The sequence below is a fragment of the Anolis sagrei genome, chromosome 4 (assembly GCF_037176765.1).
Source record: "Anolis sagrei isolate rAnoSag1 chromosome 4, rAnoSag1.mat, whole genome shotgun sequence".
NCBI lineage: Eukaryota > Metazoa > Chordata > Lepidosauria > Squamata > Dactyloidae > Anolis > Anolis sagrei.
Window position 1 is genome coordinate 220586091 of NC_090024.1, and position 15764 is coordinate 220601854.

At 39.6% G+C, this 15764-nt stretch overlaps 1 protein-coding gene across 2 annotated transcripts in view; it reads left to right on the forward strand.

Moving 5' to 3' along the window:
• The first annotated feature begins 297 nt into the window (after positions 1 to 297).
• ARFGEF2 (ADP ribosylation factor guanine nucleotide exchange factor 2) overlaps positions 298 to 15764 on the forward strand; it is a 53749-nt gene continuing 38282 nt past the window's right edge. For both annotated transcript variants that reach the window (XM_060772147.2, XM_060772148.2), the window contains exons 1-4: positions 298 to 672; positions 13144 to 13174; positions 14980 to 15103; positions 15530 to 15676. In XM_060772147.2, the coding sequence (XP_060628130.2) occupies positions 534 to 672; positions 13144 to 13174; positions 14980 to 15103; positions 15530 to 15676 (441 nt within the window). In that variant the 5' untranslated portion in view covers positions 298 to 533. The remainder of the gene's footprint in view (positions 673 to 13143; positions 13175 to 14979; positions 15104 to 15529; positions 15677 to 15764) is intronic.

Sequence of the window (15764 nt, forward strand, 5' to 3'; positions counted from 1 at the left end):
TATCCCAGAATATCAAGGCAGAAAATCCCACAATATCTGAGTGTGGATTCAGATAACCCAATTCAAATAAGATATTGTGGGGGTTTTTTCTGCCTTAATGTTCTGGATTATATGGCAGTGTGGAAGGTCCCAAAGTGCTGTCTACAAGCATTAGTTTGTATTGACAGGGTGAGACAACTCCAGGCCTCCTCCTCCTCCTCCTCTCGCCCCTCCCGTCAGAAATGCCGTAAGCCCCGCCCCTCACGTCACTGTCATTGACAGGCCCGGCGTGAGAGCAGCAGCGTTCGACGCGAAAGAGAGAGAGCGCGCGCGAGAGAGAGGGGTGGTCACGTGACGGTTCCAACATGGCGGCGCCGTGTCGCTGTCCACCTCCGCCTCTGAGGGAGTCGTGTCTCTTCCGCATCATGGAGCCCAGCCGCGGCCGGAGCCCTTGAAGTCGCCGCTTTCCCCGGGATACTCGCGCCTTCAGCGGAGCGGCGGGGAGGGGAAAGGGGAAAGGGGGGTGGCCTTCTTCCCTCACGACAGCGGCCACCATGCAGCCCCCGGCCCGCGAGGAGGACACCCGCACCAAGAGCGTGTTCGTCTCCCGGGCCCTCGAGAAGATCCTCTCCGAGAAGGAGGCGAAGCGGCCCCCGCACGGACCGCTGAGGAGGGCATGCCAAGTGGCGCTGGGTGAGTGGCAGGGGACTGGCTCTGGCCCGAAGCAAGAAAGAAGGGGAGAAGCTGTCAGCACCATTGACGCCTCCACTCCATTGTTGACTATACACCAGCCATGGGCAAACTTGGGCCCCTCCAGGTGTTTTCGACTTCAACTCCCACAATTTCTAACAGCCTAGCGGCTGGGTTGTTGTAGGTTTTTTTGGGCTATATGGCCATGTTCTAGAGGCATTCTCTCCTGACGTTTCGCCTACATCTATGGCAAGCATCCTCAGAGGTAGTGAGGTCTGTTGGAACTAGGAAAATGGGTTTATATATCTGTGAAATCACCAGTGTAGGACAAAGAACCCTTGTCTGCTGGATGTTTCAACTGACCACATTTTAATCAATGTGGTCAGTTGAAACATTCACACCTAGCTCCACACTCTAGCATTTGATGGCCTGGCAGTGCCTGGGGCAATCTTTTGTTGAGAGGTGATTAGATATCCCTGATTGTATTTCCTCTGTTGTTTTGCTGTTATAATTTTAGAGTTTTTTTAATACTGGTAGCCAGAATATTGTCGAAGGCTTTCATGGCTGGAATCACTAGGTTCTTGTGGGGTTTTTTCGGGCTATAGAGCCATGTTCTAGAGGCATTTCTCCTTAAATGCCTCTAGAACATGGCTCTATAGCCCGAAAAAACCCACAAGAACCTACTGGTAGCCAGATTTTGTTCATTCTCATGGTTTCCTCCTTTATGTTGAAATTGTCCACATGCTTGTGGATTTCAGTGGCTTCTCTGTCTAGTCTGACATGGTGGTTGTGAGAGTGGTCCAGCATTTCTGTGTTCTCAAATAATATGCTGTGTCCAGGTTGGTTCATCAGGTGCTCTGCTATGGAATTGTGGGAGTTGAAGTCCAAAACACCTGGAGGGGTCCAAGTTTGCCTATGGCTGCTCTACACTGTAGAATTAGCACCACTTTAACTGGCACAGCTCAAATCTATGGTATCATAAGATTCAAAGTTTGGTGAGGCACCAGCACTCCTTGGCTTTAGGGAAAGGTAAAGACCTTGCTCAACTTCAATTCCCATGATTCATAGAATCATAGAGTTGGAAGAGACCTCATAGGCCATCCAGTCCAACCCCTTGCCAAGAAGCAGGAATATTGCATTCAAAGCACCCCTGACAGATGGCCATCCAGCCTCTGTTTAAAAGCCTCCAAAGAAGGAGCCTCCACCACACTCCGGGGCAGAGAGTTCCACTGCTGAACGGCTCTCACAGTCAGGAAGTTCTTCCTCATGTTCAGATGGAATCTCCTCTCTTGTAGTTTGAAGCCATTGTTCCGTATCCTAGTCTCCAGGGAAGCAGAAAACAAACTTGCTCCCTCCTCCCTGTGACTTCCTCTCACATATTTATACATGGCTATCATATCTCCTCTCAGCCTTCTCTTCTTCAGGCTAAACATGCCCAGCTCTTTAAGCAGCTCTTCATAGGGCTAGATTCCATGGTGTTGAAGGTGCTGTAAACTGCACGACTTCTCCAGTGTAGGTGCACCAACAGTCCTCCCAGGGCCCTTCCACACAGCCATATAACCCAGAATATCAAAGCAGAAAATCCACAGTATCTGATTTGAACTGGGTTATTTGAGTCTACACTGCCATATATTCCAGTTCAAAGCTGATAATGTGGGATTTTATTCTGCTGTGTAGAAAGGGCCCCAGCTCCAGGGTTTTACTCAGGGCCCTTCCACACAGCCATATAACCCAGAATATCAAGGCAGATAATCCACAATATTTGCTTTGAACTGGGGCCCTTTTCGCACTGCTGTATAAAATCCCACATTATCTGCTTTGAACTGGATTGTATGGCAGTGTGGACTCAGATATCTCAGTTCAAAACAGATATTGTGGGATTTTCTGCCTTGATATTCTGGGTTATATGGCTGTGTGGAAGGGTCCTGGGTAAAACCTGGTGCAGGGGATTTTATTCAGTTGTTTGGAAGGGGCTTCAAACTGCCTTTGCTTGTTGCTAAGGAATCATGGGATTTGCAGTTTCACAAGGCCTTTAGTTTCCTCTGCCAAAGAGTACTGATGCCTCACCAAACTACAACTCCCAGAATTGAATAGCACTGAACCATGGCAATTAAAGTGATGACAGACAACATTAATTCTACAGTGTAGATGCACCCTATGATTCTTCATGCCTAACATGACTTCTTACTGAAATGCTTTCTTTCTCTTATATGTTTCCTTAATACTCTTGAGGGTGCCTAGAAGCCTGTCAGCATCTTTCAAAAAACAACAACAACAACAATTTAATAATAATAATAATAATAATAATAATAATAATACCCTGCTTTTCTCTCAGGGCTGGGACCTGAGTGGCTCACAAGCTTTTACAATTTGAAAACCTACAAAATATTAAAATACATTTCAATATTACTATTAAAACAGTAAACCATTAAAAACCATTCCTAATACAATACAGCACCCCTGAGCCATTCTTTAAAACTTTCTGCCTTAAAAGCCTGTCTGAATAAAAAGGTTTTAGCCTGCTGTCAGAAGGACAACACAAGAACTTAAATATTAGGGAATGCAGGTGACCCTGCCCTATGAGACAGCACAGCTGTAATTACAGCTTAGGATCTGGATTCATACTTGACTGGCTTCTTTCTTCCTTATCTGTCAGGGTGTTCCCTAAACTATGATCTTAAATCTCTTATGGGCCATGTGCTCTCTATTTGTTTATCCACCCTCTTGGTTGATGCAGGGATCCAATCTGTCTTTGGATCTTCTTTCAAGTTCCCTTGAAATCTTCTTCTCCCCATATTTTTTCTCAGTTTCACAAACTCTCAAGTGACAGCATGCAGAAATTAGTGTGGTTAGACTTGTCGACCAATATTTCCCCATAGATTAATCTGCCACGTTGGATCCTCCCATGCTTGAGAACAGGTGACTGCACTCCTTTTCTCTTCCGGCAGGAAGTATAATGTTGAATGCTTTGGCTCAGATTGGTTGTAAAGCTTTCATTTCCGTGGTTTAGGAGGGACAAAGTTCGCTTTGCTTATCTGATTGTAACATGTAGTACTAATTGCTTGGAGCTAGATTCAAATGTTTTCACATTGATGAAAGAGATAGTCTCTTTGCAGGTGAAACATTTTTTTTCTGTTATAAAAAAAAAACCCAAGATACCTGGCATTCTTTTAATACTTCCAGTAATATTTGTTGTACAAAACAGCATAATGGAATAGATGCTGTGTTACTGAGTTTGTCACTTTTTTGTGGGGAAATAAAAATAACTATATGATATTTTTAAAAATTAAGAAATATTACAGTAAACTATTACCATAATTGATATATTTTCTTAGCTCTATGCCTTTTTACTGCTAGTTTGTGTAAGTTCTTATGTAAAAGACAGCCTGATAAACTCTGGTAAAGTGCATTAAACGCGTTTTAAACAAATGAGACATTGAGACTTGTATATTTGCTTATGGCAGTTTATAGTAAGTAATCTATAAAAAAAGTGTTTACTTTGTTGACAGATTTCACTTAGTTTTGAAATGTTAAGTTTGCAATCCTATACACTTTGCAAATGAATTAGGCTCACTAAATTCACTGAGATGATCTTCTAAGCAGATATGTATACAACTGCATTATTAATGTGTTACTTGAACTGATGTATTTGAGTTGAAGTTCCTGATCTGAGGATAATTACCATGATTTCTAATAGATACAGCAAATAAAAAAGCACTGTATGGTAAAACCAAATAGGTATAGAGAACTCATTGTGCATTATTACTGAGTGGATGAAAAAATATTTCTCAAAAGTTGTCTGCCTGCTGAGCTCTGTTAGTGATAATGTACTTTGCAGTGCAATTCTAATCATGTCTGTTGAAAAGTCTTACTGAGTTCATTTATACAGAATTTCAAACATTGTGTTGTTGAAGGCTTTCATGGATTGTTGTGAGTTTTGTGGGCTGTATGGCCATGTTCCAGAAGCATTCTCTCCTGACGCTTTGCCTGCACCTACAGCAGGCATCCTCAGAGGTTTGAGGTCTGTTGGAAACTAGGAAAATGGGGTTTATATATCTCTGGAATTTCCAGGGTGGGAGAAAGAATGCTTGTCTGTTTGAGGTAGAAGTGAATGTTGCCAGTCCCAGCCAATTTACCAGCTCTTAGGATTTCTGGGAGTTGAAGGCCAAAACATCTGGGGACCCACAGGGTGAGAACCACTGTGCTAGAAGATCATCCTCAATAGGTAGCTGTCCAGTTTCTTTATGAAGACATCTTGAGAAGGAGACGACACCACCTCTCTAGACAGGTTTCATTCTCAGACCAATCTCGCTGTCAAGAAGTTTCTTCTAATGCTCAATCAACATCTTCTCTCCTGTAACTTCAAACCATTATCAGGCCTGCACAACCTGCGACCCTCCACCTGTTTTAGCCTCCAACTCCCAGAAGCCCTAGCCAGCTTGTCCAATGCCAGGAATTCTGTGAATTGGGGGCCATAACAATAGATCTATTGGTAGTTCTGCCCTCTGAGGCAGCAGGGAACAAACTTGCACATTCTTCTTTAGGTACAATAATGAAAAGTGCAATAATAATAATAATAATAATAATAATATCACTTTATTATACCCTGCCACCATCTCCCTGAAGGGACTCGGGATGGCTTACATATGAGACAGAATGCTCACAAAACACAAATACAAATAAAAACAACCAATCAAAGCAAAAACAGAATTAAAATAACATTGTAAAATATAACAATCCAGATAAAGCACAATTAAATAAAACATCAGAATATAAAACAGCAGCGTAAAACTCAATAAGAACAAGACTCAACAAAACCAATTGCCAGTAGTACAGTGGGTGTGACCAGGCTATAAAACTACTGGTAATGGGATAGTTCAATCATGTCTTCCCTTCACTAAAGTAAACATGCCCAGTTCCTTCAACCTGTTCTCATACATTTTGTTTTTCATAATTCATGTCATCTTGTTGCCATCCACTGAATTAGCTCCAATTTGTCTACCCGTCTTACAGTGAGGCACCCAGAACTGAAGACAGCATTCTAGATGAGGTCGAACCAGTGCAGAATTATAAGGGATTGTTTGTTCACTTGACTTGGAAACATTGGTTCCATTAATGCAGACTAAGATAGCATTGATCTTCTTTGCTGCAAAGTCATGTTGAATTTATGATCAACAATAATCCCAAGCTCCTTTTCTCATGTAGTACTGTTGCATCACGTTTGTTCCATCTTATGCCTGTGCTTTTAGATTTGTGTCCTAAATGTAGAATGTACATTAGACTCTTTGAAATTAATTTTATTTGCTTTAGCAGTTCTGATTTATCAAGGTCTTTAAAAAAAATTGTATCTATTTTCTAATATGTTCAGTGCCCCTCCCGGTTTTGTTTCATTTGTAAATTTGATAAGGATTCCCTCCACCCCATCAAATAATGGATAAAAGTATTGAAAAGTGTTAGCCACAGAACAAGACCCTGTAGCACTTGAGAACTCTCGCCAATTTCAAGCATAGCCACTGCTGACAATTTCTGAGCATGATTATACAACTAATTATGAATCTATCTGATGGTGTCTCTATGTATATTCTATATTTAGTAAGTTAGTTAATCAACATATCATGGGATATGTCCTCAAATGCTTTACTGAAATCTAGTAAATGGCATATAAAGAATTTCCACCATCTACTCAGTTGGTGACCCTACCAAAAAGAGAAATAAGGTTAGGTTAATAGAATCTGATCTTGACAAATTAATGTCGGCTCCTACTAATCATTGTATTATCATCAAGATACTTTTAAAAAAGACTCCTGTATAACCCATTCCAATATTTTTCCTGGTATTGAGGTGAGGCTAAGTCGCCTTTAGTTTCCTGGAGCTTTCATTTTACCTTTTTTGAAGGGGGGGGGGGCAATGTTTGCTCGTCTCCAATCCTCTAGTATGCAAGGCATTCTGCAAATATGTCAGCAAGTTCCCTGAGATCCACTTCAGTCTGGCCTTGTAGATTTGAACATTTAGGTTAACTAGGTAATTCCAGACTAACTTTTTATAAATCTTGATTTGGAACCTGGATTCCTTACCAATGCATAGAAACACATAGTCGTCTTTTGGGCAGGTAAAAAAATTATTGGTGTATAGACAGCTGAAGTACTGTTTATTCTAACCTTTTATTCCAGTGATTCATAAACACTAGTAACCCAAATGTGTTAGACATCAGCTTCCAAATCACTGACCACTGGCAAAAGTAACCAAGGCTTCTGGAAATTTAAATTTAAAACACCTGAGTGCCAAAGTTTGGGAATCAGTATTCAGCTGCAACTTCTGATGAGGCTCCCTTTCTCTCACGTGTCATCTTCTCTAGGATTCACATCCATGTGTTTAGAGCGGGCTTTTAACATATGTTTAAGCTGTCATCTCCAACCCTGCAAAGATTTATTTTAAAGGCCTCTTGATCAGATTCACCACGCTTTTCCCAAATACGTTCTTCCCAGTGTTTGTAAGATCTATAGTCCTTTATATAAGAATTGAAGACGATGGTCCAAGAAGGTAGGCCTCTCCTGTACACACAATCTATGCAGCCATACATTCACCTGCAGTATCTTCCTACCCTTGTGTAGTCCTCAGTCTTTTACTGCTTTACATGGTGAGAATATCACCTATGCACCTAAACTCTTCATTTGCGGGCATCATAGTATATGGTGATCTGCTGAAAAGTATTCTTTGCTGCTTTGATTTTGCTGTGCTAATATGAATCAGAACAACTTCTGTTGTTTCTTGTACACTGCTCTGTGAGTAAGAGGTAGAATGAAATCAGGCATAGAATCACCTTGATAAAAAAATGAGATATGAAATATTAGCAAATCAAGAATTATAGCAGCAAGGTTTTGTTTGGGATGGTGGTTCATATCGCTTTCTAAGGTGTTAAAAGAGGTTTAAGCTCTTCATAACAGAAAAAAGAAATGAGTTATGAATCTTTAAGATTATAAGAAGGGTTGGTGGAGTTCCTACTTAAGTAACTAGTTGTTAGTAATGCAATCTTTGAGACATCTCACATATTTACCAGGTTAAAAAAATAAATCTGACGATCACGGCATAATTTGTGGAATTGGCTGATATTTATACAGCACTGAGGAGACAGATGGACATATACAACTGCTTTGTTGATAAGTATTTCAGATACAGTGGATACAAATATAGCTCAGAATTAATTCTGAGTGGGTTAGAGTGATTCCGAAACTGACTTTGTGAAAATAGCCTAAGTGGGAGAGGTACTTAATATGTGCTGGGGGAAGTAATTCATGTTTTCTGGATGCCAGCAATGTCAGTGCTAGTAGAAAGATATTAGTCAGTCAGATCACTTATTTGATGATGTTGGTGTGCATATTTAAAAACAAATTAATTCAATGTTTTGAATGAAAATGTTCTGGGATAGCATTTTCCTCAAGAGGCAGAAATCAGATTGTTTTTCTGTCCTCATATTTAAAATCTTTTTTCTAATAAGACCCTTCTGTAAATACAGTGTAACAAATTTATATGTAAATGATAGTGTGTATTAGAAAACATTGATTGAATATGCCAATTGCAGCCGGTTTCCTGACATATCTAGCAGAACAGGATTCGGGATACATTTGTAATAAATAATTCTCACTAGTAATAAAAATGTCTGCCTGAGATTATTCCAGTATCAGTTACATAGTACACTTGATGCGTATGTAGCCTTGAAGCTCAAATCTCAAACATTGTTCCATTCCAAAATTTAAATGTTTCTGGTATGTCATGATTAAACGGCTTTTAAGTGGATCAGTAAACATGTTGAGCTAAATAAAATTGGTATAGTATCAAAGAATATAGGTTACCACTAAAATTGCTGTAATTTTTCCAAACAAATAACTATTTAGCTTTAGGTGTCCCCTAAAATGATTTTGAAATTCCTTTTCGGATTGTTTATGCTGTATACAAGATTGCTTGACCCAGAGACTGCACCACAATGCTATTTGGCAAATGGTTTCTGATTATGAGTGATTGTAAGTAGGATTGCAAAATCATTCTAATCTGCAGTTTTGCAGATGGAGGAAGAATGATAAGGGTTTAAATGAAAACTTGCTGAATTTTTTGTACCATTTTTTAAAGTATAAAAACAAATTTTATTTATGTATTTATTTACTTTATTTGTATACCGCTCTTCTCAGCCAATTAGGCGACTCAAAGCATTGATGTTCTTTGTGTGGTTTGTTTAGCAAGTTGTCTCAATCAAATAAACATTTTTCTGCCTCTACAAGCCAGATAAAAAAATGTTTCTAATATTATTTTATTAGAAATGAGATGGGCTTACAAATGGTGACTTGTACCTTATATTATTATTATTATTATTAACTTTATTTGTACCCCGCTAGCATCTCCCGAAGGACTCGATGCGGCTTACACAGGCCGAAGCCTCAAAACACAATACAATAGAGAACATAACACAACAATAGCAAAGCAAATCAAAACAATAAGCAAAAATAACGACAATAGCAATACATCAAGACATTATTAAAAACTGGTTCGGCCGGCGCACTGGGGTACAAGGGTTAAAAGTGCTGAAATGGCAGGAGGCACGTAGGATTAAAAGTGCGGTGTGCAGCGACGATTAGTTATGCTAAGGTGCTACTAGGACTTGGGTGGGGGATTCCTAGTCTGAGAAGGCACAACGGAACAGCCAAGTTTTTAAATTCCTTCTGAAAACGGCTAGAGTAGGGGCCTGTCTGAGATCTTTTGGGAGGGCGTTCCAAAGTCGGGGGGCCGCCACAGAAAAGGCCCTGTCCCGTGTCCCCACCAAACGCGCTTGCGACGTAGGTGGGATCACGAGCAGGGCCTCTCCAGATGACCGGAGCGAGCGTGTGGGTTCGTAGATGGTGATGCGGTCACGCAGGTAGGGTGGTCCCAAACCGTTTAGGGCTTTGTAGGTGAGCACCTGCACCTTGAATTGGGCTCGGAAAATAAATGGCAGCCAGTGGAGCTCCTTAAACAGAGGGGTAGACCTCTCTTGATAATGAGCCCCGGTTAGCATCCTGGCTGCTGCCCGCTGGACCAATTGAAGTTTCCGAGCCGTCTTCAAGGGCAGCCCCACGTAGAGCGCATTGCAGTAATCCATTCTAGAGGTGACCAAGGCGTGGACCACCCCGGCCAGATCAGCCTTCACGAGGTATGGTCGCAGTTGGCGCACAGGTCTCAGTTGCACAAAGGCCCTCCCGGATACCGCCGACACCTGAGCCTCAAGTGTAAGCGAAGAATCCAAGAGGACGCCCAAACTGCGGACCTGTGGCTTTAGGGGGAGTGTAACCCCGTCCAACACAGGTGACCACCCTATACCCCGATCCGGTTTGCGATCGACCAGGAGGACCTCTGTCTTATCGGGATTGATCTTCAGCTTGTTCCTTTTGCTTTGGCTCAGTACTAAGATTACCGTTTGATGGAAAACTAATGTGTACCCTAATTTTGTTGAGGAAATTTAGCCCAAATAGGGTGCGTGATATATTTGGGTAAAGAAGGTATTAGAAAAAACCTCCTGCCTGTTAAATATGTTTTGAGAATGGAATGAATTACCTCAAAACATGGTGGGCTCTTCATTCCTTGGATATTGTAAATCAGAGCTAAGTCAGCCACCTCCCAAGCACACTTTAGTTTGGGGTTCCCCCCCCCCCCCCAGGAATGAAGAGTCCGCCATGTTTAGAGGGAGCAAGGTTATATCTTATACCACTGCTGCAAACAGATTGATATTCCTGCATATGTGCACAGCTATTAAAGAAAGTTGGAGAGGGTTCCAGATCTTAAGTGGGCTATTCCCCAGAAAGAGAGACCACTTAACCTCTTGATTACTTCTGTCACCTGTGGCTTAAATTAGAGTATAGTGGGCCCTTGGTATCCACTGTGGTTTGGTTCCAGGACCCACTGCAGATACCAAATAAGGGGATGCTCAAGTTTGATAATATACAATGGTGTATTAAAATGGTGTCCCTTACATACAAAATCAAGGGTTGCATTTTGGTTTTATATTTAAATATTTTCAAGCTGTGGGTGGTTGAATTCATGCATACAGAATCTGTGGATATGGAGACCTGACTGTGACTGGTTTTTAGTTTGTGCTATTTATTAATTAGCTAAACAAGGCTATATTTGTGATTGAGTACTGTACGTTACAAATTGTTCTGGTTAGATGATCGTTTTGCATTTCATTTTCCTCTACACAGCATACCTGCAACACTTCATGTGTCTGAAAAAGGCTACAGTCTATAAAAACTTTTACCATAATAAATAGAACTGTTTTAAATGTGACACAGTACTATTTCTGCAGATAACAACAGACTGATATGCTTGTTCCTCTGGAAACAAATTTCTTATGAGGATTGTGTTTTTCCTGCACTTCTATTAAGTGTCTTTACTCTAAACTATGCCGATTCATAAGAAAAAATTAGAATAGACAATATTTCAGCATCTCTAAATCTGCACATCAAGCAGAATGTTACATGTAAAAACGAGAGTTTGTCTATGTGAGAGAGAGACAGATGGTTGGCAGTTGAAGGAGCCAGAACTAGCAAAATGTGTGTTGTGTAAAAAAATTCCTTTCTGGCAAATATCATTTTCCCCAATCTGTCAATATCATCAGTTTGCTTGGCTTGAATGTAATGTCTTTTCTCTTTCAAAACAGCCTGATTAGGTTGAATTTTTAAAACCATATTTTTTGATTAAGTGTCACATTGCCAGTAACAAATCACCCAAAATGTTATTTTGATACAGTAATGATTTCAAAGTACAGGAACTTGGGGACTTCCTGTATATCTGTTTGTGATATACAGGAAGTCCCCAAGTTACACTGTCCCATTGTCTGGACGGAGCCCAAAAGGGGACTTAGAATGAGAAGGATCTTCTGCTTTAAAGGGGGAAGGGGTTGAAGAAGTAAAACCATTTCCCTGTTAAATTGGCACATGCACACACTACTAAAAAAGAATAAAAGATACTGTTCCATTATTGGGACAGAGGCCAAAAGAGAACCGAGACAGAGAAGGATAGTCCATTTTACGGGGTGAAAGGGGGTTGAAGGAGTAAAACCATTTCCCACTGTTTTCCTGTTACTCTCTTCACCTATGTTGCCCTAGTGGTACAGCAGGCTAAACCGCTGAGCTGCTGAACTTGCTGACCGAAAGGTTGATGGTTAGAATCCAGGGAGCAGGGTGAGCTCCCGCTGTTAACCCCAGCTTCTGCCAACCTAGCAGTTTGAAAACATGCACATGTGAGTAAATCACTAGGTACTGCTTCTGTGGGAAGGTAACAGCGCTCCAGGCAGTCATGCTGGCCATATGAACTTGGAGGCATCTATGGTCAACGCTGGCTCTTTGGCATAGAAATTGAGATGAGCACCACCTTCCAGAGTTGGACATGACTAGACTTAATGTCAGGGGAAACCTTTACCTTTACTATGTTTCCATCTTTTATGATGGGGAGGAATAATCAGCGAAAATGGGGAAAATGGGAGTTCATTCTTCAACTCCACCCACCCACCCATAATATGGACTATCCTTCTCTTTCTAGGCCCACTTTTGGAGTCTGCCTGGATAATGGAACAGTACTGAATAAAAAAATAGAAAAACTAGTTTTGTCCTTAAATAACATAACTGGCATTTTAAAAAAGCACATTAGTACCAAATGTCATTTCAAACATAGATCTGTCAGATTTTTTTTTGTTAACTGTATTATTGTTTTCGTTTGCTTTGCCATGAGAAGTTAGAAGCAATATGGGAAAAGGGATAGCATATTGTCCCACTAAGTAACTGACCTGGATTAGGACATGTATTTTTGTGATATTTCTCTGTCAGCTGTTTTTAGAGTGCAGCTACTAATAAAGGAATGGGGTTCATCTATACTGCAGAATTAATGCAGTTTGACATCACTTTAAGTGCCATGGCTCAATGCTATGGAATCCTCGGATTTGTAGTTTTGAGACACTGAGCTCTGTATGGCAGAAAAGGCTAAAGACCTCGTAAAACTAATTTAGTCATTCATGTTCCAGAAGTATGACAAGGAGTTGGATGATTTTGTAGTTATAAGTCATTACCAAAAGTTAAAGTGCTACTAAATTGTGTAATGTTGATAATAAAATATTAATGATTATGTGTAATAGGCAAAAGAATGAGGGAAAGTAACCTCGGGTATCTCCTATGGCCTTATAAATGTTTTTGGATTGCTGTTCTCATATTTCTTCATTATCAGCCAGACAGCCACAGTGGTCAGCAGTTAATTGCCCATCTCAGCTAACCATTATGATCAGCAATTTGCTGCTGATTTATTTGTAAAATAATTATTTAAAAGCATCTGGGGAACGGGACTGTTGTTACACAAAATCAGTGTGGGGGGTTTCCTTCACTTGTATATATGTCAAATATTACCATTTGTGTGATATAAACCTGCAACATAAACTTTTATTGTGTGTGTTTTCCTTCCCAGATGAAATCAAAGCAGAACTAGAAAAGCAAAGGTGAGTAACGGTTCTAATTTAGTGACTGTTTGCTTAAGATGAAAGCATCTAGCATGTAGGTGTATCTAGAGTTCTTTAAAATACCAAAATGTGATCAGTCCTGTGCATGGAAAGGCAAAGTGACACTGTTCATCTAGGTATTAAGAGTATCACATCTGAAATTAAGATAAGGGAACATACTGATAGTTGCCTGACTGATGCTCCACTATCTGTGCATGTTTTATTCTGCTTGCATGCATTTCTCTCTTGCCTTTGAGCAACATATGTACAGAAAGTGGTTTTGGATGATATAACAGCACTTAATTGCAATTGTGTCTTTAGGAAAAATGGGAAACCATGGAGAATAGGTACAGGTTTAAGCAATTCTTGTGGCTATGAATGGCCTAAGTAAAACTGTCACTGTATTTCAGATACAAATAACGACTTTTCAAAGATGTTGTTTTACCACTTCCTTTCTTTTCAACTGGATTTTTTTTCTTCCAGTGTTTTTTACTTAACCGTCATATGTCATCAGAAGATCTATATCTTACCTTCTTTTCTTCTTGGCCCTTTGACGGGTTTATTTACTGTATACTTTTTAATTGGCTTTGACAGAGTTATCAGTCAGCATGATTAATTAAATAAACCGTAACTTCTTGGGATCTGGTGTCTCTTTAACATTATCAGTATTTTAAAATAGTTTTATTGTGGGGGGTTTCTGCATCTGTTTCCTTAATGAGATGCCGTACCTGGTATTGTTTAAATATATATTTGTGGAGAATCCTAATAAAATTCTAATGATATTTTTGTGTTATTCTGTGTCAGTTTTCCAAGCTGCTATCAATCATTTTCTACAAGTTTCATTTACTTTATTTTTTTCTCCTTTTTTTCAACATTTTAACAAACCAGAAAATGAAACATTGAATCTAAAGGAGGAGGTTCTTGCATTAGCTATACTTTTCTGAAAATACAGAAATGTTCTCATTCTGTACTTATTACATGTGTATCCCTTCTTAACTTTTAAAAAGCTTGTAGACAATAGAGCAATATGCTGGACTGTACCACTATTGCTTAAGTTTAATATAGGAAGTATCATTTAGTTAACAGATTGGTTTGATGTTTTCTCTCATGAGGTTTAATTGTCCTGGAGCCAATAATAAAAATATCTAAACTAATAATTGTTTACATTAAATTTAAATGGAAATAATAACATTGCAAGCTACTTCCATTGAAAGATTATTTCATTGATCTTTTAAAAAGAAAACTTTTAATTGTCTCCATTTAACTGAATGTTCCTTTTTTATTCTTCATGCTGTTGTCCTGAAATTCCTGCAAACAGGACTGACTTTCCTCATAGTGTTTCATCAGTTGACAAACTGTATTGGTTTGCACTAAGGGTGGAGTTAGACAGTTGTCTTGCTCAAGCAAGTCTAGCACAAGGTTGCCTTTACAAGAGGCTAGGGAGAAGCTCTGCATGCTGACTTTTGGCAGGCATGGACATTGGAGACTGCGGCCATAGGCTTCAGTATTTCACATGCCTGCTGACAAACCTACTCCCTAGCAGGTATGGAACGTAGCTATTTTGCGGGTTGTGGAGGATAATTCTTAAAAGAGTTATATAGTAAAGCCTACAGTACATAAGTCTAAATTGGAGCTAGTGTATACATCTGGCATTCATTAAAGGCTGGATTATTTTTTCCTGTGTCTCAATATTTTAATATAGAAATTACCTTCATTTTACAGGTTCTATATGACTGAGATATAACTGTGGAAATTATTGAACCGATCTTAATATCACATGATTTCCTTTCAATTTCTCTTACTAGCCAAGGCAATGAAACCACACCAAAACCAAACTTCATTGAAGCAGATAAATATTTCCTTCCATTTGAATTGGCGTGCCAGTCAAAGTCCCCACGAATTGTCAGCACCTCGTTGGACTGCTTACAGGTAACCTCTTTAAATAAGTGTTTATTAATTTGAACTATTTGCTTTTTTCTTTCATTGCCTATATGGGAGTGTATGCATTTATTTATTCCTTTAAAAAAACTTTTTAACAGACCTTTATTAGTGTTTATATTCTGGTTTTGTAAGTATTCTCCTTTTTCATCTGCCTTACTCTGGAATAAGGACCTTTAGCGTAGCTTTTGAGTCACTCAAGTGTATGGGTGATTTTTTAGATGCAGGGTTAGGTTAATGTTTTCTTAGCCTAGCCCTGTCCCTGCTTCAATTCATTTAAAAGTGTTTTTCCATTTATTCCTTTCACTTCAGAATCTATTGGTGAAGTTCTAATATCTTGCTTACTGTGTTTAAATGATGCAATGGGTTTAGCTGTTGAAAATGTTTGTGATGTATATATATATATTGCTTCCCTAGAAACTCATTGCATATGGACATATCACTGGCAATGCTCCAGACAGTGGGGCTCCTGGAAAGCGCCTGATTGACCGCATAGTAGAAACAATCTGTAATTGCTTTCAGGGACCTCAGACTGATGAAGGAGTTCAATTACAAATTATAAAGGTATTTATTGCTTTGTATTTTAACAAGCCTATTTTAATACTGTCTTTTGGTAACCCTCCCCCTCTTCTGGTAAAAAGTAAAACCTAGT